General features: G+C 46.3%; 1 protein-coding gene and 1 long non-coding RNA gene across 10 annotated transcripts in view; one reads left to right on the top strand and one right to left on the bottom strand.

The window, feature by feature from the left end:
* LOC146204634 (inactive dipeptidyl peptidase 10-like) overlaps window positions 1–26,722 on the top strand; it is a 272,165-nt gene that overhangs the window by 63,311 nt on the left and 182,132 nt on the right. For 2 of the 9 annotated variants that reach the window (XM_084589318.1, XM_084589317.1), the window contains exon 1: window positions 12,646–13,065. The exons of 5 other annotated variants lie outside the window; for them this stretch is intronic. In XM_084589318.1, coding sequence (XP_084445444.1) covers window positions 12,865–13,065 — 201 coding nt within the window. In that variant the 5' untranslated portion in view covers window positions 12,646–12,864. Of the gene's footprint in view, window positions 1–12,645; window positions 13,066–26,722 lie in introns of those variants that run through there. 2 more of the 9 variants (XM_084589320.1, XM_084589319.1) reach the window with 1 other exon arrangement.
* LOC146204635 (uncharacterized) overlaps window positions 1–26,722 on the bottom strand; it is a 142,740-nt gene that overhangs the window by 39,567 nt on the left and 76,451 nt on the right. The gene's annotated exons all lie outside the window — the stretch shown is intronic.

Here is a 26,722-nt window from a genome sequence, read left to right as displayed (position 1 = left end):
AGCAAAAGCATTGCGGCACTCACGAAAAAAGTAAAAGAGCTAAGCAAGCTGAACTCTGCGTTGAAAACAGAGAATGACTGGTTGGGGCAAAGGGTGGACGAGCTTGAGCAGTGTCAATAAGACAGCAACCTGGAAATTGAATCAATTCCTTTAAATTGTGATGCAGTTGCACTGCTAAAGAAGGTAGCTGATGTGGTCGACGAAACTGTAGAGAAAAGTAACAATGATGCTTGCCACTGGGTGTGAAAACAAAAACATTAAGTTAAGAACATTGTCATTCGCTTTCTGAACCGGAGCAAGGGACATGAATTGCTCTCTAAAGCAAGAAAACAGAAGACTGGCACCTATGACTTCCGGTTCCCAGAAAGCAGCCCAGTTTGCGTGAACGAACTCCTCGCGCCTTGTAATAAAGTGCTGTTGGCGGCTGTCAAGAAAAGAACCAATGAGGAGAAGGGAAAATTTGCGTGGATTCCGAAAGAAAAAATTCTAGCCCGAAAAGGTGAAAGCTGCACTATCATTCGCATTGCTTCCTCAGATGACCTAGCATTGATTGATTCATTGTTAGAGTAGTAATGGTTAGTCTCTACTTCGCTATCTGCATGCTCTTTCATATGGCACTATGCCTAGACAGTTATCATGATATTCGGAGCTTCAATTCGTAATTTTCCAAGATCATATGCGGGTCTTTTGTGTTGAAGGCATTGCTGTAGAAAAGAGAACTCTGTCGAAAACCTCGGTTTATACGCCAGAACACGTCCAGTGCCCATCTGCAACTTTAGACTGGCAAGAAATTTATGACACTAAGGACGTCAGCAATGTATACACGTTCTTTTTTTTTATAGTATATGTTTCCTTATTACGATTTAGCATTTCAAACAATATGCTGTTCAGAGCAAGAACAAACAGGTTCGAAAACCTTGGATAGACTCATTGTTGTACGAGCGCATAAAAGTGAAAAGTATACAACAGTTGGAAAGTATACAAATTAGAGGAATATGGGAGAGGCCTTCGCCCTGCAATGGGTATAGTCAGGATGATGATGATGATGATGATGATGATGCTACAACAGGTTTGCACGCACTCTCAACCAAATTATGATAGGTGCACATAAGCTTCGAAGCGACATTAGGAAGGCGAAAGAACTTTGATATGAGCGCTTTTTCTACAACATAAGCAGTGACTCTTAAAAAAGATATAGGAAGCTGTGAGCGCAATAAATAGCAGAAATGGCAGCAATAAGCGAGAGAAATAGTGAATGCAATGAGCGAACACTTCACGCACGCTTCAGCGCATCCGACAAGAACAAGATTCAATACCAACTGTGATGCAGCAATTATTTCACCCAGCCTCATCAAACATTGTATTTCTAAATATTGTCCTCGAAATTAAGAATCAAGCAGCAGCAGGTGTGGGGCATTTCTTCGGGACCGTTCGGATATGTCGTGTCTGAGATGAAGTGGAGTGGAGTGCTAGCATATATTATCAATCTAATACTTTGTTGCGGTGTCTTACCCGCCTAAATCTAACCAAGGTTTTAAAGAACGCATGCCTTTTACTCAAAGTACTTTGATGGTGTTACTAACGTACATATACGTTTGGAACGCTTTTCTTTCCGCTTAAGTTGTAGTACATTGTGTTAATACAAAAGACTAGTCTTGCTGTCAAATATTTTGGTGATGTTCTAACTGTATTTTGTGTATGTGCCCTGATTGTAAAACTCCACCAAGGGTTTGGCAGTATTTAGAAATAAACAAAATGAGCGGCTTGCACAACGTTATTCCGGTGCGTCTGAGCCAGTGATTTTGTGGAGTGATGCTGCGGAGTTTGTTCACCAGTGAACTACTCAAATCAATCTTCCTTTTACCTGTTGTCAGCCGTAGCCATTGATACCGCCCGAGGACTGAAATACATCTGCAGCAAGTTGTCTTTTATAACAATCTCGGACCGCTTAAAAAAAAAAAAAAACGTTATATTTACTCTCGTAATTGTAACCAAGGTTTTAAAGGAGGGTGGATCGCCTATCCTAGTCCGCAGTAACTTTTTTTTTATCGTTTTTCAAAATTAAATAAAAAAGACTAAATAGCTAACTTTTTAAATATTCGCTTGAGCAACAAGGCATCACTACAGATGTCGTAGATCGTCATGAAAAGAGGCGACTGATATGTTCCCGCAAGCTACCCTATACGCCAGGAGTTTGTTCCCCGGCTTTAATCTCACAATAAAGAAGCTTCCAGGTGAGAGTGGTGCTACTTAAGCGCCCCGAGACACTCCTGAGAATAAAATCCTCTTTTCTGTGGAGCGCTTTCCCGAATAGGTCTTTGCGTGTGCACTGGGCACGCGAGGTAACAGCCAGCCAGCGTCTGGACACGTGGTAGCTTTATTTGAAGACTAATAAATGGAACTGTTTACGTACCTACAAACACTGATATAAACAGTACAGTGATGCTGGCTGTTCTTCAATACGATCTACAACGTTTACATTGAAACTTTGTTCCTCAAGCAAATAATGAAAAAATTAGACTATTTTATATCTGAATAACTAATTTTGGCAACGAAAAATACTGCCGATTAGGATAGACGACTCTGAAGAGCTCTCAGCTTGTTTTACTGCGTTTGGGCACAGTGTATTTTTAAATTATTACATTAGCTTGGGACACCTAGCATGTATATTTAGCGTGTATTGAAGGAGCCGTATCTTTGTAAAGCCACTTGACGAAGAGAATACCATTTTCGAAGCCCCTGTCGGCAAAATAAACTTTAAAAGCGAACATTCGCAGTTACTGTATTGTTTTAGCTACTCACCTTACTAAACTGAGCAATCAAAGCTTCTTTCGAATCTTTTTCAGTTCTTTCTTTTTATGAACAGCTGCTGTTTTTACTGCAGAAAGTGGCAATTATTTAGTGTCTGCTGGCGATTTCAACGTCGACGTGTTGGCCACCTCTGTACCATAAAATGCTATATCAATGTCTTAGCTTCAAATGGTTATGAAAATTTAATCTGCAACGAGGATTACAACTGAAAGTGCAACACTGTTGGACCTGTTCATTACAAATGCTGACTCTGTAAACGCGACTGCCGGGGTAATGTCACATAACCTTAGTGACCACCTTCCAGCATATTTCTTTTTAAGAAAACACAATCTTAAAACAGAAAACCTGAGTACAGTTCTTTTCAAAATATTGCTCAAACACGTCTCGATAGCTTTAGAGAACGACTACTACGGTGTGACCTTAAGCAATTTTTAGAAATAGACGATTTTTATAGATCGCGTATGGCAAGCTTATTGATAAAGTTTTGCAAATGTGCAACAGACATTCTCCTGAACAAAAGTTCAAACACAGTAAAATATATATATATATATACGGAAGCCGTGGATAACCTCCGAATTACTGAAACTAATTCATCATAAAAATGCTCTCTGTGATAAGTCGTTTAGGAACAAGCTGAATAAAAGAACTAAAATTGCATAGACAGTCCTATTTTCATGCAGAGTTTAAGGGTTGCTTGCACAAGCCGGATGCCTTTCGCAGCGAACTTTTTATTTACGTATTTGAAAAGATATTGAACTTTTGACAAACTCTAAATTCACCTTGCAGGTTACCTTCAGGCATTTTTCACGCTGTAAACTCTATGAGCACATTTGTCGGATTATGCATTTCATCATTTCATTTTATACCATTACTGCACGAAGTACTTTACAACGTATTTAATGGCCGAATTTTATCTCCCCCTTCATTTCTTTTATTTACCTCACCATTCTTTTTCAATCTTTCCCTCCCCAGTTCCCCTTCCTATACATAGTAGCATGCCAGCGAAATCTAACCGCCGGCTAAACACTGTGTTATTCATTAAAGGCTCTCTCTCTCTCTGAATGCCTTATAGAGAGAACTAAATGTCTTAAATCGTCGTAAATCAGGTCCACGAGTACAAACGCTATTACTTGGTGGCAACGAAGTGTCGGGGAGCATCCATGCAAATGTGTTTAATGATTACTTTGCAACTTGTCCTGATGGTAGTGCTTCGTCTGGTATTAACAAATTTATGCCAGAGAGAAATCCATTATCACTCTTTGTTCACCCCTTTACAGAGCATGAGGTGATATCAGTTTTCCAATCACTAAAAAATGGCTCTAGTTGCGATGTAGGGGGCATGTAGGTTCGCCCTATCAAGTACGTACTTGATATCATTTGACCGTATATTACCTACATTTTTGTCGCGTTCGGTCCCTGGCCGGACGCCGAGCGCGGCCGGGCAGCGGGCAGGAAGGAGCTGACTTGCCCCGATCCCGGCACGATAACAACAACCCTTTATTTCACGCGAACAGCATCTTATATAGCAAGCACACATGTGACCAGTGACGTCACGGACAGACAATGTTTCAGACGCGGCACAGGCGCTATCAGCACATCTCCCCTTTTCTCTGAAAAGATACACTGGCATTTGCAACAAACTTAGCACTGCCACCAACAAAGGATGAAACCAATGCTCAAAACAAAATAACAGTCAGTCATTGAACCCATATCGGTCTGGCGGTCGGACATGACGGCCAAATCGTGTTCTATATCCAGGAGGGCTAGTTTGTGGCAAGGGGGTATCTGATGGATCGGCAGGTGCCTTCGGTTTAGATGGATTAGTTTCCTGTTCCATTTCTACCCGACTATCATATGCCTGCGGAAACTCATAGCTAACTCCTCCTTCCTCGCAGTCATTCTGCTGGGAAACAAAGCGAACCAGGAATTTCCTGTTTCTTTCTAGAACTACATCCGTAGAAGTTCTAACTACATACGACCTCGGACGTTGTGCAGGACGTAAGACTCGCGCTTTCACTTTGCAGTCTGTCACCCATACTTCCGCTCCTGGTTTGAGGGCTGGCAGCGGAAGAGCCCTATGACGACTATTGAAGTACCTACGCTGCCGCTGTCGGATGGTTACATCGCGATCTTTGAACTTTTTCAGGCTCACCTTCTGGGGCAGAAGGCTCTTGGGAGGGACAGGGACTGTTGTGCGTAGCCGCCTGCCCATCATAAGCTCTGCAGGGCTTTTTCCCAGTGGCCCTGGGGTGTCCCTGTACGCTAGCAGCGAAAGATAGGGGTCCTTAGCTTTTATAATCAGCCGTTTAATTGTTTGGACCATCCTTTCTACTTCCCCATTTGCCTGAGGGTATCTGGGGCTCGTCGTCACAGTGCGGAAGCCATAGTCGCGAGCAAAAGACTGGAATTCCTGAGATACAAATTGTGTTCCATTATCTGAGATGACAACCTCTGGTATGCCATGTCTTGCAAAGAAACTTTTGAGGTGCATAATGACAGTGACACTTTTTGTCGAAGATAGCAAGGCTACCTCTGGGTATCTAGAAAAATAATCTACTACCACCAAATACCATTTTCCCTCAATATGGCAGAGATCAACACCTAGCTTTTGCCAAGGACGCTGTGGAGTGGTTGTCGGAATCATTGGTTCCGACTTTTGTTGCCTGTGTTCCGCGCACACTGGGCAATCAGTTACCAACGCTCTCAGCTGGCAACTCAATCCAGGCCACCATACGGACTCTTGGCTCGAGCTCTGCATTTCTCGATTCCTTGGTGACTCTCGTGCAAGCGCGTCAAGACCTCTGCGCGTAATTTTTGTGGAATCACTAGCCGCACACCTTTGAGTAGCACGCCTTCAGCGACTGTCAGCGTTGCTCTTTCCTGCCAGTATGGACGCAACACCATCGACAGCGATGAGAACTTGGGCCAGCCTTCCAGGCTGAATTTTGTGAGAGCTTGACAGACTTCATCGGCTGCTTGTTCAGCTTTGACTCGTTCAAAAAGGCTAGCCTCGACGGCATTTGTCAAACAGCCCGAAACGAATTTCGCGACTTCGCCAACACTCAGCGCATGAGCATCAATTTGGTTTCCCTGAATCGGGGCTCTAGACAATACATCTGCAGTAACGAGGCTCTTACCCGGGACATGCACAACCGTAAAGCTGAACCGCATAAGTCTCATGCGAAAGCGCTGAATACGAGGAGGCAAAACATCTAAAGGTGATTTTTCCAACAACGTTACAAGTGGTTTGTGGTCGGTTTCAAACACAATTTCAAGACCTTTGATGTACCCTCCGAATCGTTCTGCCGCCCAAGTCATTGCCAACGCTTCCTTCTCAATCTGAGAGTATCTGGTTTCGGCAGGCGTCAGCGAGCGTGACGCAAATGCAACAGGTCTTTTTTCATTGTTTGGTTGAACTTGTATCAATACGGCCCCCAAACCGAATGATGACGCGTCAGCGGAAAGAATCGTAGGGTACTTTACATCATAGTTAGCCATGACGCGCTTCGAAGAGATAACGTCTTTGACGTACGACAGCGCTTGCTCTTGGGCTGGTCCCCACATCCATTCGGAACCCTTCAAAAGCAAGTGACGTAAAGGCGCCGTTTTCGAAGCCAAATTTGGTATGAATCTTGCCAGATGATTAGCCATACTGAGCAGCCGTCGAACGTCAGACACGTTAGCTGGCGTCGCCAGTTCTTTGATAGCACGAACTTTTTCAGGATCCGGCTTGATGCCATCTTTACTAAGCACACAGCCAAGAAATTTTATCTCAGTTACCCCAAAGGCACACTTTTCTTTGTTTAGCGTAACACCGGCACTGGCGAGACGATCTAAAGTTAGACGCAGGCGTTCGTCATGTTGAGCCTTGTCGTTACCAAAAATGAGCACATCATCCATTAGGTTTATCACGCCTGGGATTCCTTCAAGTATCTGCGACATTTTCCTCTGAAAGATCTCGGGTGCCGACGTTATTCCAAACGGCAGTCTTTGAAAACAGTATCGCCCAACTGGCGTTATGAACGTAGTTAACAACTGGCATTCGGGCGACAACTTAATCTGAAAGAAGCCGGAGTTGGCGTCCAACTTCGAAAACACATACGCACCACCTAAAAGACCGAAGCTATCATCCACAGTCGGCATGACATAGCGTTCGCGAAGTACACTTGTTTAATTGAGTCAAGTCAACGCAAATACGAACCGCTCCAGATGGTTTGAGTACTGGCACAATTCCTGCACACCATTCTGTTGGTTCTTCTACTTTGCGGATCACGCCATCTCGCTCCATACGCTCGAGCTCTTGCTTAACTCGGTCACGCAAGGGTAAGGCTATGCGACGCGCAACATGAATTGCAAAAGGTGTCGAGTTCGGCTTTAGTCCAATTTTGTATTCTCCTTTTATCGCTCCTAGACCACTGAAAAGCTGCGGGTAGGAAGCTTCGACGGCTGTTGCGCTACTGACCGAGTCCGCAAATTTAATAACTTCCAGAGCCTCAAGCGCTGGGAGACCCAAAAGTACGGAGCGTAATGGTGAGACCACGTACACAATTTGCTGTACAGTGTTTTGTTTCCACTGGATAGTGGCATGAAACTTTCCCAAAACATTCAGTGGCTCATTCGACGGGCCTGTTAGGATTAGGTCGCACTTTTCTAGCCTGGTAGGTAAACCGGGAAACGTCGAGGGCACAACAGAAACTTCGGCACCGGAATCAACTTTAGCGAACGCCGGAGTGCCGTTAATGACGACCTGTACATACCGAGAATTAGAGTACTCCCCGTTCACTACGCCAACGAAGAACGCCGCCTTGTCCATATGGAGAGAAGAAAGCTGTACCTTCTTTCCATCACGTGCAGCCTTTTTTCGACATACAGCTGCGAAGTGTCCGGAACAACCGCAGTAGTTGCATTTGGCTGCTTTTGCCGGGCACGAGGCTCTGGGGTGCGTTCCTTGACTGCAGTTGGGGCATGACCCGGGGGTGCCTGGTCGGTAGGACTGGACTCTGGGACGCGGACCTTGTATTCCAGATGAATAGTTCTTTGACGAGCTGTCCGAGTGCTGTCCTGAAGAATACTTTCTGGGCTGTCCTTGGTTGCTGACCGCGTCAAGATTGCCGGTCGCCGTTACCAAGGGTTCGTCGCCGGTTTCTCGCAGTTGCAGCTGCTGTCGTTGGACGGTCTCCTTTAAACGCGCTTTTGCCAAAGCGCTGGCGAGAGTCAAATTCGCATCCATTTGAAGCGACTCAGAGAGCTTAGCGTCCCTGAGGCCGACCACGAACCTGTCGCGAATCATGCGTTCCTTTTCCTTGTAGTCGCACCGGTCCGCCATCGTGTGCAACGCGGTAACGAATTGGTCGACGGACTCTCCAGGTTCTTGAGTGCGACGGTGAAAGCACGCGCTCTCATAAACAAGGTTCCTTGCGGCGACGAAGTGCTCGTCGAACTTCTTTTTGACGACTTCGTATTGCTTCTGTTCTTCGGGTAATGAAAAACTAGAGAAGATTTCTCTTGCTTGCCTGCCCATCGTATAAAGTAGCGTCCGGACCTGCGCTTCTTCATTCCGCTCATTTAGGCCTGAGGCGAAGCGGTAGTCATCAAAGAGTTGGATCCAAGAAGGCCATTCGGACGTCCGGTCGAAGTCAAACCTTGGCGGAGCTGGAACCGCGAACATGCCGTGGGAGGGCTTGGCTGCGTTGTCCTCTGACATGGCGCCCGTTGACGAAGTTAAGGCAACGCCTCTCAAACGCCAGAGGATCCCACTTCTGACACCATGTAGCGTTCGGTCCCTGGCCGGACGCCGAGCGCGGCCGGGCAGCGGGCAGGAAGGAGCTGACTTGCCCCGATCCCGGCACGATAACAACAACCCTTTATTTCACGCGAACAGCATCTTATATAGCAAGCACACATGTGACCAGTGACGTCACGGACAGACAATGTTTCAGACGCGGCACAGGCGCTATCAGCACAATTTTCAATATGTGTGCGTGAAGCGCTGTCTTTCCTAAATGGATGTAAATAGCCAGAGTTTCAGTATTAATGAAGAAAAGTAACGTTAATGATATTAAAACTTATAGACATATTCCTATATTACCCATTTTTCCAAAAGGGTTAGCAAAACTAATATACAATTTCTTACGACCTACGAAATTAGCCCTATACTTCATCAAAAGGAATTCATTTTATCTCAATTTGAAATGAAGAACATTGTCCTTGGTATTTACAGTCACTTTGCTAAAGCTTTTGAATGGATCCTCGGTTATGTTCTGCTTGTTAAGCAGACGGTGTTCGAGGACACTGCTTACAACTTACACCCCACCGGGGTGGCGCAGTGGTTACGGCGCTCGACTACTGTTCCCAAGGATGCGGGATCGAATCCCGGCCTCGGCGGCCGCTTTTCGATGAAGACGAAAAGCAAGGCGTGTGTGTGCTATGCAATGTCCGTGCACGTTAAAGGACCCCAGGTGGTCGAAATTTCCGGAGTCCTCCGCTACGGCGTCTCTCATAGCCTGAGTCGCTTTGGGACGTTAAACCCCACAAACCAACCAACCAGCTTTCAACTTATAAAATCATACCTTGGTTAACGCATCATTGCGTTCAAATAGACAAAAGCCGCTCAGATTTGAAGCATATCATAAAAGGCGTCTTTCAAGGCAGTATTCTTGGCCCGTTTTTGTTTATTGTATATATTTATGATCTAATAAACCTCTATACAGATGCAACATACATAAGGTACGCATATGATGCCAATATATTTTTTTCATCACCTGACTCCAGTAGTCTTCAGAACAAGAGTAACGCTGCCCTGAAAATTCTTCATGAATGGTGAAAACATGTCTACAAATCAATACAAGCAAAACTAAAGCTGTAATTTTCAGGCTCAAACCTAAGCAAATAATAAGTTCCATTAACCTTGTTTATGACAAGAAAAATATACAAATTGTAGATAGGTTTAAAATCCTGAGTTATTTTCACCTATAATATGCTTTCCGACGTACTACTTATAGAATCGTTTTTGGGCAAGTTATCGCGTGGTGTTGGTATGATGGTGCGGCTGGGAGCTACCACACAAAGTAAGAATTCTTGCTTATGACACCCCCTTTTTTCTGCGGTATATTATTGCTTGCTCGTTTGGGGTACCACATCACGTGCCCATTTAGATAAAATACCCATACTGCAGAAAAAAATTTGTTCGAGCACTACTTAACTTACTTCAAAATGCCCACACATCAGACTTATTTTGATTTGGTTTGGTTTGTAGGGTTTAACGCACCAAAGCGGCTCAAGCTATGAGAGACGCCTTTGTGGAGGGCTCCGGAAATTTCGACCACCTGGGGTTCTTTAACGTGCACTGACATCGAACAGTACACGGACGCCTTTCGTTTCGCCTCCATCGCTTTTTTAACGCATGCGCTAACGCTTTTGATGTGTGGAATGCTTTGTCGCGAAAACTAGGGGTCGAAATTAGTACGATCGAGGCTAGAGGCCAATAATTTTGACGCCGATGGCCTCCAACCTGGCCACACGCCATCTCTACACTTTTAACTTCATTTTCTTTTATTTGTCGCCCGTTAAATTCTCTACTGTCTTTTTCGGCACCCATGACACGAAATTTTGATTGGAGGTAACGTTTTCTGTACTACTCATGACTTAAATTGTGCAGCGTAGCATTACTCAACACTTTACAATTAGAATACTGCAGTGAACCTTTATTTGTTGTTTTCAAGAGCCGCCGCCATGCGGCCTTATCACTGTGATTGTAGCTTAAGGACCGATCTCGCGCTCTTTGTTCATGCTCGGTATCTGGAAACGCACCTTTATTATAGTTTTTTTTTTTTCTAGCGCGGGATGCTCCCACATTAGTCTGGAAGATTCACAGGCGAGCACAACTGTTTCCGTATTATTCCCGAGTTCTCCAGTTTCCATTGGCTGGTTTATCTAGGTGCGACTCGGGCTATGAGAGACATCGTATTGGAGGGTTCCGCAAATATCAACCACCTGGAGTTCTTTAACGTGCACTTACATACGCCTGGCTTTTCGCTTCAGACGAAAAGCGGCTGCCTCTGCTGGGATTCGATCCCGCATCCCTGGGTTCAGCAGTACAGCATCTTAACCACTGCGCCACCACGGCGGGGTGGAAGTATATTTGTATTTGCGATCCACAAGGTGAAAACAACCAGGTTAATTAATACCAGGTGGTCTTTTTTCTTTTTTCGAATTCGGGCAGGGCAAGATCAGTGACGCGTACGCTGCTGCGACTACAACAGGGAACTCGTTCCGTTCCCTTTTCATAAACCGCATGCCGCCTCATTTTCCTGGAGCGGCAGGCAGCTTTTCCTCATCTTTGCTTGTTGCATGTTGGTGCCCTTCTGAGACGAGCAGTGCTCAGGGGTGATTTCTTGAGCATGTTCTGTCGCAGGTGTGACCGCTGCCCTGATAGGTGACATGAAGGGGTGCTTCCCCGGCCTGTGACCAAGGAATACTAGCAATAAATGTCGAACAGCCTTTCGTTCCAACAGATCGAATAGCTTAGTCAATAGACAGGCACAATAGTACAAAGCATTCCACTTTCTACTGGCTGGTTTCATCTGTAGGAGTGTGTCGCCTTAGCTAGCAGTCTCACCTTCATATGTTTTCTCACAGCGCTACCCCAAGCATGCACCCAGAGTGAGACAGCTACGACGCCATTATTTTTCTTCAGAGCCTTCTTCCTTCTCTTATTCAGGCTCTTGACGAGAGGTGGCCTTTAAGCCTTCGCTGGTATAATCCTGAGGATTTCAAGGACATTAAAGTAAAAGTATAAGTAGAGCGATGGACATTAAGGTAACATCGCATTATGCAATTAACATCCAGTTTTCACCCAAAACAAGGCAAAGAAAATGGCTAGAAAAGGCTAGAAAGGACCGTAGGAAAACTAGCTTTCTTGTTCTATTTTCGTTGGTTGCAGAAACCCAAGAGGCAAATGAAAATGAACTTAGGGCAAAGTGCCCAAGAACTTAGTTGCGCCAAAAGCCAGGGGCTGCTTTCCTACATATTTCCTTGAGACATTTTCATGTTCGCTGCTCTCCCGCGATTGAAAAACTGTTCGCAAAGCGAATGAATAAAGGTGTGGTGATCGGAAGTCACGCTGGCCAACAAACCAAGTCTCTGTTTTTTTATATTCCTGGCTCCGTTCCTAATGAGGACGGCGCTATGTGACCATTGTTAAATTTCAACAACCTCGCGCGCCTGACCGTTACACGTACCGAAAGATTTTTGAAAGATTATTCGCTGTTAAATCGAGTAGGATGACTCGCGGGGTTCTCCCGAAGGACAAATAGTCGAGTTAGGAGACGCAAGAACAGCTATCCTAATTCTTGATCGCGCATAAAAAACGAGAGAGAGAGAGAGAGAGAGAATAAAAGAAAGCCCGACATGAAGGTTCTTCTTTCTTAGTTTTAACGAAAATTCGCTGGGTTGCTTTTATAGTGGTGCATATTAAGAAATCAATTGAAGTTAACTGCAAAACATTCAAGAATATTTATGATTACAAGTTAACACTTATGAACCTGCTAACGCGGTCTTTACTGACTGGCTTGCAGGCCATCCCATGAAACGTCAGCAATCTCCTCAAGCGTTTTTCGCGTATAGTGAGCCGCGAAATGATTGAACGATGTCATCCGACAACAAACTGCATCCACGTTCAGCACAAATAAACTACGCGTGGGCGCGCGCACGCTGCTGCAACCGGGCTTCGCATTCTTTCAGCGCTGCCGACCTTGACTTTACGAGCTGCGATCCGCTACACGTCAGCGGACGTTAAGCCGTCGCACATGTGCTGACGCTTTCTGAAGACAGCCGCGCAGCCGCGACCGCTCACCGAGCCGCGTCGTTGCAGCGACAGATGTTCGGGTCGCACATGTGCTCTTGTGAGTGTAGCGGTGCCCGCGTGGCTCTTGAGAGCGGTGTCCACGAGCCGCTGCGGACCGCCTCATAACCAGCCCAGCCCGCCAGCCCTCATCACCGGCCACCGCACGCTTCCGGGTGTCTCGGCCCGTCACGTGACCAACGTGTGACGTCATGGACGCTGGAGAAACCGGTTGTTACGACTGGGAAAAGCAAGGAGGCGGCCGCGAGTGGGACAAGCGTCACCGGTCGCCCGACGCGTGCGTACCGGCGGCCCGCTGGCTGACTCGCGACTCGTCCGACCTGGACGCCGCCGGCACGGAACTGCGGATACCGCTCCTTGAGCAGGGCGACACCGACCCAGCCGAAGACATGGTACGCCCCTTCCGTCAGCGCGCGCCTTGGCTGCCTTGGCCTTCCGGCCGCCGAGGCGCTCGCCGGTACGCGTGCGCGCGCCCCTTCGAGAACGGCGTTCCCCGCGGGCCCCGTGCTGCTGCCGCTATGCGCACACGTTTTCCGGGTCCGTCTAGCAGTGCGTGTGGTAGGCAGTGCACCGCGCTGCCGGTGTGCGACGGCCTGGAGCGCAGGTGTCCGTGGGAAACGCCGTGACCGGAGCGTGTTTCATTCCAAGGGTCCTATGCGCTGTTATGTTTCCTCGAGCTGCCGCGAACGCCGGCCGGTCCTGTTGTTTCGGTAGTTCTTCCTGCCCTCAGGATGCGCGTGGTTGCAATAAGGAGGTTATATTCAGGGTTTATTATGCCTAGTAGAGTTGAGCATCTCAGTGACCTCATTGATTGCTATCTCATCGAAGCTGTTCTTTACTAAGACAGCATAGGACTCAGAATATGAAATGAATCAAAACGCTTAAAATTCGTAACGCCTACAGCCACTGCGCTGCGCCCACCTGTTGCGCGAGAGGTCGAACCAGCTTCGACTACTTTTCGAAGGGGTTACTTTTTAGGCTGTGATGTAATATGCCGTTTCCTTTCTTCTTCACTGGGTTTGAAAAACTAAAGCAAACTCTATGTAATATGTGTAGCTTTTTGACCGGTGTAAAATGCATTATGTATTGACATGATGCAAGAAAGGATTGATAAAAACTGACGCTCAGAGAATGCGTTCTTAAGTTCTCTTTGAACTATTTTCGAGACTTTTCACGGTAATGAAGGCTATTGCCGTAAAGTAAGCAAAAAAGAAGGGGGAGGGGGGGGGGGGGGGGGTAGCTGCTTTGTTTTGAAGCACTGGAGATACCGCGAGGCAGAATGTGATTTAACGTGACACATGCAGCTGCTGTGGTGTTACTACGTCGAAGCTAACATTGCCAAGGGCTGAGACGTTCAGGCTTTTAGCTTCACATATTCCCATAAGCTTACTGTCTATCGTCGTTGTTCTATACGTGCGTTTGCGGCTGCCGGCGGATGAGTTATTTTAAGTGAACAGTTATTCCAACATAACTAATGATGGCATAGCTGTTCACCAACATAACAGTCAACTCCAGCACTCATGCTGTCGGAGGGGGTGATTTTTATTTTGTTTTGCTTTCGCTGATGCTTCCGCATTTATGAATTTGTTAGCTACGGCAGAAAACACATCGTTCGAGATTTTCAGAAGAGGCTCCGCCATGAACTTACGTAGAAGGTAAAGTGCGTTAAAGTATCGTGATAGTGTGCTAGCACGAGCATAAATCTACGCAAAGCAATCCACGAACGCGTGTCACGTATGCTGGTAAAGCCAATGAACCGCGACGCTGCATTCAAGGCAAACCGCCTCCCGCGCGCCTTGAACTTTATCTTGGTGCCTATAACGCTGTCTCCTCGCCGCCGTAGCGGACGCTGAACTATGCTGTGTGTAAAACTGGCGGTGGTGCTTACGTTCTTTACATGCTAACAATAATGAGAACTACGCTTCCAAAGAATGGGAAAGGCCGCAATATTCACGCTGACCTTATCGTGATCGATGTCATAATATAGATACCTTCTTCATTGTTCCGATTCTTGTTTATTTATCTCTGCGGACCCTCCAGTCTGCCATAGCTTTCTTCTTAAGTTTACCAAAGTAAGGAGCCCCGAAGATAGCAGAAGCGAAAAAGAGGAAACAGACGAGAATATAATGGACTTGACAGTTACGTTAATTGCATCTGCGCGGTTCGCCCCCGTATGACTCGACTCGATATGTGCATATAATAATTTTCACGTCCGCTGACCCAAACCACCAGGTCATCCTCTACTGTTGTGACATGGGCCTGTTACTTGCTTGTTTCTGTTTCTAAGCGGGCGGTACATATCCACCGGTGTGCGCTGAAACTAGGTCATGTTTTTTTTTTTTTTTTCTTTGCAGCTTGCCGCGAAAGTATAGGCTGCGAAGGGAATTCTAATGCAGTTTGGCTACGCCTAAAGTGAGCATTTCAGAACCTTGTCAAACCTGCCGACAGGCCAGGCGCGGCGCCAAGCTGGTCCGGAATATAGCCAACTAGCAGTGCCCAGACGACACTAAAATTCTGCGGGTGCCTCAAAGCAGGTGCCGTTAGCCTCCTGGGCCGTTGAAAACGCCAAATCGAACCATTTAGAGGATCTCACGGTGGAGACGTTCGTATGTGCTCGTGACGTGATCCTTTGCCTGGCTTTTATCGACGTAGCTGAAGCAGGTGACTCGCGGCGTCTACAGAGCGCGCATATTCATCGATAAGACTGCTTGTTCCTCTCGCTACAGGCTGCGCGTTCGACGCGGCAAACTTCATCGCAGGTAGCCCATGGAGAGAAGTGGCATCGGCTATACCAGGAGAGCATGCGCAAGCTCATACCGCCGACAGCGTTAAAACATGCGCGATTGGCGTCTGCGTGAATGTTCCTGGAACTTTGCAAAGGGGCTGTCGTCGAGCTCAGTGATGCACGCCAAGGTTCCACTGGTCACGCTCTGTCTTCCGTAATTTGACTCAACCTTCGGCGCTCCAGTAGTTCGTGAAAGAAGCGCTTGTCGTGATGTAATGAAAGCTTAGATAGTCATTAACCTATGCGGCTGAGCCAGTGGCAACGTTTCTCCTTTTATTGTGCAGGGGATCATGGAAGGTGCTACGCAAAGGCGATGAAAAATGTGAACAATTAAGATCTCCGTGCAGTTATTAATAACGAGGCCTGTTTTGCTATAGATTCGATCTGCCAGAACGATTCATATAAAGATAGCTCTTTTTTGTTGCTATCCTCGTCTAGTTATATTTTTTTTTTTCGTGGTTGTATCAGTGCAGGGAATCGATGTTACGCCAATGTGTGCAGTGAAATTTCGCCAAAGAATATAAAGGAATTACTGCGCAAAATGCCTATTTTTTGTCTATTTTACCTCTGCGTTTTACGCCGGTTTACAAGGTGACAAGGTAGTCGTTTTGCGACGTCTCAGGAAGTCCTTAGTGAACTGTGTTCACTGAGAATAAGCAGACCTGTTTACTGAATAACCGCAGCGTAAGGCGTGTTCGCTCCTTGACGGGTGCTTCTAACACCTGGGTAGCAGCAGCGTCATTGCGTCTTAGTTTGCTTGTCGTGGAGAGAACTGTTTCTGCGTGTTCCTTTTCTCCCTCTTACGCCATCATGGGAAATTCTACGTAAAAGAAGAAACGAGGAAGTCCAGCCGTTCCAGCAGTCCAGAGCCTCAGTACTCAATTATGGCTTGTGTGTTGCTTTTAAAAGCCCGCGGCCGGTGAATGTACCGTTAGATATATAGTACATTGGCCTTAAAGCAGAGTTGCACAAAAAAAAAATGTTGACGATTACGTTACTTCCTGATGCGAAATTTGAGCGCAACTGATCAGCTGTTACCTTTTCGATAGATTGAGGCAAATATTTCGAGCAAGATCCGCATGTACAATTACAGACAACTTTTCTCTTTTTTTTAATTTTTCACACGTATTCCTTCAAGAAACACTCCACTAACTGCTCTTGGCTGTCATGAAAGAAGCTTTGTGGTCGGAGAAATGAAGAAGGCAATTAAGCAGCGCAGGAAGAGGGGTGCTGAGCTGGGGGCTGAAAGGGGGGCGGAGCTAGTTACGAAGCCGAAGCGAAACCCAGGAACGGGCGGCAAAGAGCCTGCGCTCTAAAACAGCGTTCGTGCAATTTGTTTTTCTTCCATGTATGATGAAGATGGCTGAGCTACGTGTCGGCTCTGAGCAGACAAGAGATGCATTGGTTTTCACGGAGTTGGCTTTGCGTCGTTGTGTAGCGGTTATGCTTCCGTATAAGTCCTGCATTGGGAACAGTCTGCACAACCTTCGGCGAACATGTCTGAGAGGTGAGAGAAGTGGGAGCTTCCGTAGGATTTCAGGGGCGGGGACGGAACGCTACGCGTAATAATAATAATAATAATTGGTTCACAGGAAGGGAAAGGCGCAGTATCTGTCACACTTGTAGCTGTGAGGATCAGAAAATTGTTTTTCGAAAGTGGAGTCCGTGCTGAACATTTTGTCCCCCCGCCCCCCTCACTTTTTTTTTATTTCTGTGCATAGAATCAATGAAAAAAAAAAATTACCACTAACATCGCCCTTCGACGGATGCTCTCCCTGCGTCCGACTCGCGAACGATAAACAAAGTAAGCTATTAATGATGTCTGGGCAGACTTGCCGCTGATAACGGTAAAGTCGAGATCAGACAAACTTGGTTCTCAAGCTCGCCTTAGCTTAATTAATTTACCTTTTACGGAAGAAAATAAAGCTCAATGAAAGAAAAATGAGAAACGAATGTTATGCTGTTTTCACATTATATTTCGAGTGGCTCAACTGACACTTCAAATTGACGGCGTTGTTCACCAGAACGCGCTATTGAGAGACTAGACGAAAGGACAAGAGCTAAATTAAAAGAGCCACGCTCGGTGCATGACGTACGTGCGTAACAGCTGCATCGATGCGTGAAGCGCACCTGCAGCTCAATTCAAACGCCGCCCTCGGACAGCCTTGTGTCACAGCAGTGATGCCCTCGGTAGCGCTGTCACCACTCTTGCCCTGCTGTAGACTGTGTCACCCGTCGTATCGCTACAGCTTGATGCACACAAGCTGAAAAACAGAGCTGGTCCTCTCTTCTCTACGACCGAGTCCGCGAAGGTTAAACGCAAAATACAGTTCGTTTAATTATAGCTATGGCCGAATAGAGACAGCTTAATGGCTCAAAAAAAAAAAAAAAAAAAAACGCTTGGATAATACCAGGGACGTGAACAGCTCCTTATGCAGTCCAGTCTCAATCGCATTTAGTAAAGCCAGACAAGGAAGGTCAAAACCTATTTTCAGCAAAACGTCCAGTACGTTTGTGCTCTACCGGTGTTTTGACACGTGGCGAAACCTCGGACAAGCTTCGTCGCTCCTTTAGCGTCAGTTGCGCAAAATTCCACGCAGGGTTTGAGCCTAGAAAGTGTCTCCACAGCAGCAGCTCACTCCTGCCGCTAAAGTGCGAAATAGTATTAGGACCTACATGTCAGGCACCCCAGATTACGGGATGCGTTGGAGTGTGTATTTCATGCCGTTCTTCTGACCTGAGCGCCCTAAACGATGAGACCACAATCCGCTTGGAGACCAATTAAGGACGTATATGATTATCTGCACCGCTCGTGCCATTTCTGTGTTTATAGCAAGAGTGAGCCCAAGTTTTCCTTATGGAAGTCGTACTCGTAGTCTTGCTAACTGGGTGTTTTGCTGCTAATCCCAAGCACTCAAACTCACTCCCAGCCTCCATCGTCCTGCTTCAGCGGAATCATGCAGTATGTGAATGTGCGAAAGCCCTTAATGCATTGGAGAATCTCTTCCTGTTAAAGATGTGTACGTGACCCGAATTAATGCAGAGGCACATCGTCGTTGGCAGCCGATAGATGCAATGGCCGCGCTTCACAACGTTTAATTCTTCTTTCAAACGAAGTGCGCTTTGTAAAGAATTAGCATGCTTGTGTATTATTCTATTCCGATTTCCTTCAATACGCGTTCAATGCACTGCGTATCATATTCGCATACCAGGGTCCTTCTAGAGATATGTTTTGCATGCATAGGCTCTTTCTGTTCAAAACCAAAGAGCTTTGAGATACGTTCTGCTGTCTTCAGGGTTTCCATGGCCTGCAAAAACTTGAGAAAAAGCGCTGAAATGTAGCTTTACAAAATCGATTGCATGCTATTCCTACAACCTTCTCTTCTTCACTTCATTGTCTTAAAGGCCTCCAGTATTGGTCCTCATGTATGTCATAGCGAGCACCTACTTTCCCTACCCCTCGGTGTCCGCTATTACCGGTATTGGGGGTATTACATAAGGAAAACGGTAACATGAGTGAAACAAGTAAAATACAAAAGCAAAAATATTTTAAGCCCACGTTTTTCGCTGTTAATTATGGCCGCTATACACTTCAAAAATGTGAATGCGCGGCTGTTTGCAGTGCCATCGTATGGAAGGTCGTTCCGGTTCGAGGCGCACCAGGAAAGGAATAATGTGGCGGACATTGCAATGTGCGCACGTGGCTGGGTAATGTAAAGGCAGTGGCTAATGCGGAGTGAAATGCGAGCTGGAGGATTGGTGCTGGACGGATGATATGAGCTGAGCAGCGAATAAAAGTTACGAGATGCTGCCGATTTGACGGCGGCAGTTAAATCACGGTTTGTAAGTTGGACTCTGATTATAACATTGATATGCTGACACTACGAATGATACGAATGCATCTACGATCCGTTGCGCAAGCCGCCTGCAGCACTGCGAAAAGTAAGGCTGATCTGTGCCATTCAAGACTACGCGCACTGCGTGACAGAGGACTGCCACTTCCTTACACCGCGGTCGACAGGAGCATAATCATATGTGTGCATGCCATAATGGTTAGCCGAGGTCGCCCTTACTTTTCAAACAGCTTGTGAAACAGAGTATAGTGGCTCAAATGGGCACTAATTGTGATTAATTCGTTAGATACACGTATTTAATTGTGGCTCAAAATCACAGAAGCTTATTCCAGCTGAGATCGGACGAATTACTTGTACGCGAGTAATGTTAGATTAATTATGTTTTAAGAATCCAAGACTTCTTTTAGCGGAAGATGAGACTTCCAGGTTAGGTCACTGAATGAAATTACGCATAGAAATTTACAATACTGTGTCAGTTCTACATAAAAGACCAGAAGACGGCTATACGTCTGTGGGTTAAATGCCCCCCGAGTTGACATTTATTACGAGGCTAAGTTACGCGAGCCTTAAGTTTGTCCAGTCCTGTGCAACAGTTAGTTTTTTTAAAGCTGGTTGATCGGAGGGATTAGTAAGTGTGTTGTTGGTAACGAATTCATGGACAAGCATACAGATGCTAGAGACATATATGCGGACGTCGTTGACATATATATTGAAGAGAGAACGGGATAATGGCTATCCTTGGGGGACTCTTGATGTGACTGAAATGAACCTAGAGTCTTGATATTAGCTTAAATTCGGTAGAGTTAGTCAGAGTTTCGTTTATCTACTACAATAAGTCAGGGCGCAGGTTCAACCAAGAAACTTTTAACAGCGAGCGTTTTTGAGGACTCCGTTAGAGGCGTTCGCGTAAAACAGGAAAGCTGAGCCAGCCGAAATGTTATGATCAGGAATTCGGCATCCACCTGCAAATCATGGTCAACTATAGTTAACTATTTCGCAGGATAGGCCGCAAGGGAATCCGTGTTGAGGCAGGTGAAAATCATTAGAATGACCTTATGAGTTATTAACAAGCTAATTGGTAAGTACTGCTTTATAAATTAATCATTCTGTATTCATATTGTAACCGCTGGCTTCCTGCCACAAGCAGGAAGTCTGGACAAACGCTTTTTTTTTTTTTTTTATCTCAGCTGTCGCCGCCTGCTACTGGCGCTCAACACTCTAAACAAGTACAAAATAAGTCGGAGAATTTCTGACGTTTACTGCACCCCGTCGATTTCCTACGGCCGTCGAAAGTATAGTGGGCGTGAGCGCAGAACACATTTTATATGTCAAGTTTCGCAGCGACGAGAAAGAGCGGGCCACGGTAATCGCCACGTTCCCGCAAAATCTCTCGAAACCCTCTACTTTTCTTAAAGTTTAAAGTTTTCTTAAAGTTTAAAGTTTTCTTAAGTTTAAAGCATCCCTATTAAGTTACAGGGCGTTCGCTACCAGAAGCGAACAGACGACGATATATAGTAGCTGATGTCCAGGAAAGCTCGCCGGGACTTCCTCACTATAGTTTGTTGGTGACGATATTTGTAAAATAGTGATTAATTTAAAAGTTGTTATTATATTTTCTTTCTTATTTTTGACATAACTCGCATCAAACTGAAAGCCAGTTATAGTTAAAAAAAAAACGGCTTGTTAGCACACACATTCAACTGTGTAAAACTTTTCAAGTGTGCAATTTCGTATCCTCTGGCATAGCAAAATCGTTTGACGCGATCATTCGTTTGGAGAAAAATTGCCACCGTTGTTCTCTAAGCTTGTAACCAGGGTCTGTCTGAGAAAGTGCGCTTAATTCTCACGTCACTTCGATGCTGAGGGCGGTGTGGGCGGAAAGCCGCATATTATTCGGCGTTTTAAAATTTAAACACAACCAGAAACAGGGTCCGCTCGGTGGCACCATTTCTGCTGAAAACCATCGCTTACCACCAGTCCGTTCACAAACAATTCATGTTTTTCTTTTCTTTAACCAATGTCAAGCCCTTTGTACCCAGGGATTCTTGAAAAGGCGAGCATGACGGCCGGTCGCTCTCTTAACATTTCTCAAGAAAAGGCAGCGTACGCCCACTCTCCAACTTCTTGCACTAAGATCAGATTTCTGACAAATGCTTAAATTATATAGCACATTTAAATGCAGACCACAGAGTATATGAAATAGTTGGCTTCGTTGCCAGTCGTAGAGCATTTCGTTTGAGAAATCCTAAACCAATCACTTGTAATGGAAGTTAATTGACTGACCTCCACTCATGAGCACAGTAGAGTTTATGTCGTTCGTTCCTTTTCGGAAGGTTCTTTAAACCCTTCCTGTTATGTAGTTCGGCGTAGGGAAGACCAGGAGGCGTACTTGAACGTGATGATTGTAGAGCATATATTTACAGCATGACATATATATACAGAGTAAAACTGGAACTTGAAATGAATTTACAAAAAGAACAGTCCGCTACTTTACTCTTCGACCTAACCATTTGGAGCCTAAGAACAGCCGCGTTATGTGCCTACGCATGGAGCCCCAGCTCAGACTGGACTGAGCTCTCTTGGATCACGTCTCGATTTACACCTTCACAAAACAAAGAAATAGGGGTGGTCATTTTCAGAGGCCAGCCCCACACATCAACTGTCCAATAAGGAAATATGCTAGATGGGCACAGCCCCATGGGTTGGCCTTAGCCTCTAACCCAGGGCCCCACTAGAATACAAATTACAACAAACAAAGCACAGCGAAACTCTTTCCCTGAGGGTGTCGAACCCTCTCCTCTCGGGAGTCTTTCTTCCCACTTGTCTCCCGCACACCGCCGCCCCATCCACGCTGCGGCTGCTGGCTGAATCCTTTCCACAGTGCATTTCCCCGCGCCGCCCGTGTTTACCACTACGAGCAACGACATGGAAAGGGAAAGATTAACCAGCCGCCATGCTGAAGGCCTGGCGCTGGATTAAAGGGGAGCTTCTGGCTTGCCCGCTCTGAGTACAATACCCGAGTAATCTCCTGAGTGCTTCTTCGGGCGCTCTTTTGTAGCATCTGCAGACAGGATAAACGAGACTTCCTTTCGCACTGTTCAAAGTCGCAGTGAAAAAAAAAAAAGCCGAAGGGTCATTTGGGTGCTCGCTACCGGCCAGTACGAAGGGTGCCATACATGCGAGCACCCGGCAGCACGTTCCGCTACGCATGTTCCCATGAATGACCTTCGGGCTAAAACGGTCCCGCAAATCCGGCGCCGACGGTCCGGTCGGCTCTCCCCACCCGCGGCACGCTTGTAGAAGGGGGACCACTTGGTGGTCGAAATTTCCGGAGTCCTCCACTACGGCGTCTCTCATAGCCTAAGTTGCTTTGGGACGTAAAACCCCACAAAACCAAACCAAAACCAAACTTCTACAATACCAGAAGCAGACAGGCGGGTGGCGGCGCCGTGCAGAGACGCGCACCTGCAAGTGATTATCCTCGGGCGCGGCCCTACAAGCACGATGAGCAGAATCGGAGTAGCTAGCTTTAGCAAACCTTTTTATTTCAGCCGATCACTTCTCGTGTGAACATCTTTATAAAGCCGCCCGACTTTCTATTAACAAGCGCTTTTTCCAACTGTGCAAAAACATACAGGTATCAGGTTCTGTATATTTAAATAAGGTAACAAAGAAGTAACACAACAATCTCGAAGTGTTACCCCTCAACGAAGAAAAAATAGTTCCGGAGTCCCTGTTTGTAGCAACCTGGCCTTTTCTCACTCCTACAAAGCCGGTGAAGCAGCCGGCGCGCTTGCCCCATTCCAGCTTCTCTGTGGCGTCACGCAGCGCTGTGGCATAAACAGCACGAGGCCTGGGTTTGTTTTGTAAGCCCACAAAGACGCGGAAAACAGCGCCGATCGACGTGGTTGGCACAGCTTGTCGCGAATTTTGCAACCCTTTGTTACGCCTGGCCTTGCTGGACGTTCGCGTTCGGCAGCTGTTTTCCGCGGATTTGCTGCATTGCGACAGCACCTCCCTCCTCTCCGCATTCACGGGAGGGAATGAATATTTTTCTTTTTTGTTCTAGGAGCAGAGAATTGGCTATTCACGCACGTCTTCCGGACATTCCGATGGACACGGTGCAAACAACTTTGCTTCTCTTCGATATCAGTTGCTTTCTCTTGAGCACTGTAGTGGATAAGTCCATCTCTGATGTCAGTCACTAACTGCTCGCTCTCTAGTAACACCTGGTGCCGACTCTCCGCCTGCACCTGTGCTTCCCGATTTTGCGCTATCTGGAGTTTTAAGTTACTTTCCATGTTTACAGTGTTATACTTCTACATTTTTTTTTTTAATTTGCTGAGTGCGACGAAGAGAATTAGTTGAAATGTAAGAGGAGGCTCAGGCTGTTGGGATTTGCATATTTTACGGCTTAAGCAATGCAATATTTTGTGCCTTACACATATGAATGTGCGTCAGAAGGGCATCATACCGTATTAGTGATACTAGTAGCCTATTTGCAACATATATGTTATTCTTTCAGCTGAGTTTCTCACTGACATGACTGCTACAAGAAGCACCACGTAACCATGAAGTAGGCTAGAGTTTCTCGAGTTACAACCAGAATGCTTCCGACGGTTGCTCTCAGCCTAAATCACGACTATTGCATGAAATGCAGTCTAACGCTGCTGACTGTCAAATTTTGCGTATCGTTGTATACTATATGCCTTTATCTTGAGACACGTAGAATCATTAATTCATATTGGCTCACTAGCGTTGTTTAGTTTAATTTGCACCACTTTGTGATTTTATGGGAAACCATTTCGTGTGCTAAATCTCACAAAAACTTGTTTTGTTTCTTTGAACTGAGAAACTCTTACTCCACTGTGGTAGTTTAGATTGGATCTGTGAACTATGGCGCGAGAAGTGTTTTTGTGTGACTGCAGAGCAATGATTGATAAAAACGGGTCTCCTAGTTTTCGTTTTAAACTTGGGGACAAGGAACATGGTTGCTTTCATGGATTAGTTTTTCTCGTATAACAAACTGAGAAGCACTGCCAGAAATCGGTCGGCAATAGCTTTTACTTTCCATGCGGTGCCGTTAGCTCGTTGTACTGACAAACTCTATTTTAGAAAAATAAAAAAAAAAGACTACATGTAGGTAAAAATCAGGTTGATTTTCATGTCTAGAACTCGGCAGGGGCAAGAAAATTGAGAAATATAGGGATTTAGTCGCCTATTAAAGACTGCATGCATCACGAGCAAGTGTTAGTGAATTAAACGATATATTGCGAGCATATATGTCCGTCCGCACTCCCAGCACCATGGTGAAGCGTGCACGGCATTTGAAATGGTAAGGAATGTGATAGCAGCTCAGCAGATAGACCTTGAACTCCTACAACTCCTACGTGACAGCGTACACATCTCGTTCGGTCGAAAACTAGTCGTTGTCGTCGTAGCTTAGAATTGAGAAAAACGTGCTGGGAAAAAGTACGGAATTTCATAAATTTGTCGTGTCAGAGGCGTGTTAAACGGGCACCTATTGAACGTGGTGAGACGCGTAATACTTAATAATAGCGTATCTTTGGGATGTGTGATAACGCTGCAGTAAAATTAAATTAAATACTGAAATAAATTCGAGAAGAATCTTTTTTAGAAATCGCAGAATGAAAAGGTGACGTTAAAGCCGCTATCGCGTCTACTCCTAAGGCAAATCTTAAGCGTCTTGCTAATTTCCTTTCGCTTGAAAGCTCCCGCTCATTTAACAACTCTCATCAGACGCCACATCGTGAAAAACAGACCGAAGGGCGCAGTCTCTCAAATAGAGCATTTTTAAATCAACGACCCTGGTTTCATAGGCGAGAAATGGCTACAACGCGCGATCCCCGTCCGGACTAGGGAGCCCACATATGCTGCTTCGGCACTGCAGGTTGCCTATTCCAGCCGCGCCTGTGTGGCTTCTTTCTGCTCTATTGGCTTTCTTGCGCGGAGACCCGGTGTTCGTTAGGCGCACACTGCTCTACTTATTGGGTTCGCATCTGCCTCTGCAATCAGATAAGCTGGACTTCATGAGTGCATTCTGAAAGCCAGCGCGTCGCTACTAGCATCAATATGAAGGGACAAAATGCCGCCACGTCGATACTGTCGGACCGGTACCCTTGACAGATGCTATGTCTGGGCTGTGTAAAATAAATTGTCCTGCCTACACCGTCTCGCGACACAACGGGCTAGGTACCCCTGACAGAAGGAAAGAGATGCGTGCACCACCAATGCGCTCTCTGGAAAGCAAAATTTCGGGCCGACGGATGACGCAGAGATGGAGCCCGATTCATGGCTGCGCATCCTGGAGACTTTTCTGCCCGATACAAAAGCCCTCCCGACCTATACGTCTAGAGAAGTGCAAAATGGCTTGGCGAGCAAACTTGTCTGGAGCGCTGAAGTGGTGCGCAGCAGAATAAATAAACCTTAGCTCAGCAGCCCTGCACACTGCTCGGGATTTTGCCGCTTCTATGCTAGCTTTTCCATTCCGCGGCGCCCGAGTGCAGCCACTTTTCCTGCAGCGCGTGGTCTGTTTAAAATTTGGCACCCTCGCTCCGCGGTGGCCTGCTCGTGTGTTCGAGACGAACTTTCTCACGACTGTGCTTTCTTACTGCTCCTATTTCACCCCGTCAAGACATTGTAAAGCCCGTCGAGATGCAACAAATGTCACCAAAATATATGTGTGCCAACACGGTTATGCACATGTTCTGGCAAACTGCGTTTTTCCGTGCGTTAAGGGACATAGCTAACCTTTAGTTATTTCTGTTCGCTATTAACGCGTAAAATGACACTGATCTAACGTCAGTTGAGGCTTGAAGCTTTCAAGAATTATTTCTCCGAGGCTACTGCAGCCTCTGCGCGTACACTCGTAGTGTATTTTTCGCCCAGGGATGCTTTCTAAGAATGTCTATAGCTGCCCTTTGCAAACTACGCACAGTTGAAGACAACCCCGCAGCACGCCAAATCAATTGTTTAAAAAAGACGAATTTCCCTTCGCATTACGGGCACGTCCCGCTGGATCGCCCGCGAAATGTTTCCTTTCCACGCATACCCGCGAATGAAAGGCATTCAGGGCACGAGGTTCCCCTCCGGGTAATCGCAGGAAACGGTTCGATTCGTTCTTCCACGGCTTAATAATATTTGCTTTCGCTGCGGGCTCCGCGTTTTCAGCAACGCTTCCTGTCACACGGCAATCCGCTGGGAATGCCGCTTCTTTCTTTCTTGCTTCTCTTTTTCGAAATCCCCCGTTTCCCGCCGCTGTTCCCAGAGGGCACCCTCGCACGGCAAGCTTGATTGCCGCTTTCCGTCGGCCCGTGGCTGGCTGCTTTTGCAGGCCACGCGCATTTCCCCACACGACCAAAGAATGCTCTAAAGCGGTTGAAGCGCGAG

Source organism: Amblyomma maculatum, chromosome 1 (genome assembly GCF_055883805.1).
Source record: "Amblyomma maculatum isolate TAMU_Amacu chromosome 1, ASM5588380v1, whole genome shotgun sequence".
NCBI lineage: Eukaryota > Metazoa > Arthropoda > Arachnida > Ixodida > Ixodidae > Amblyomma > Amblyomma maculatum.
This window is presented reverse-complemented; position numbering and strand designations above follow the sequence as displayed.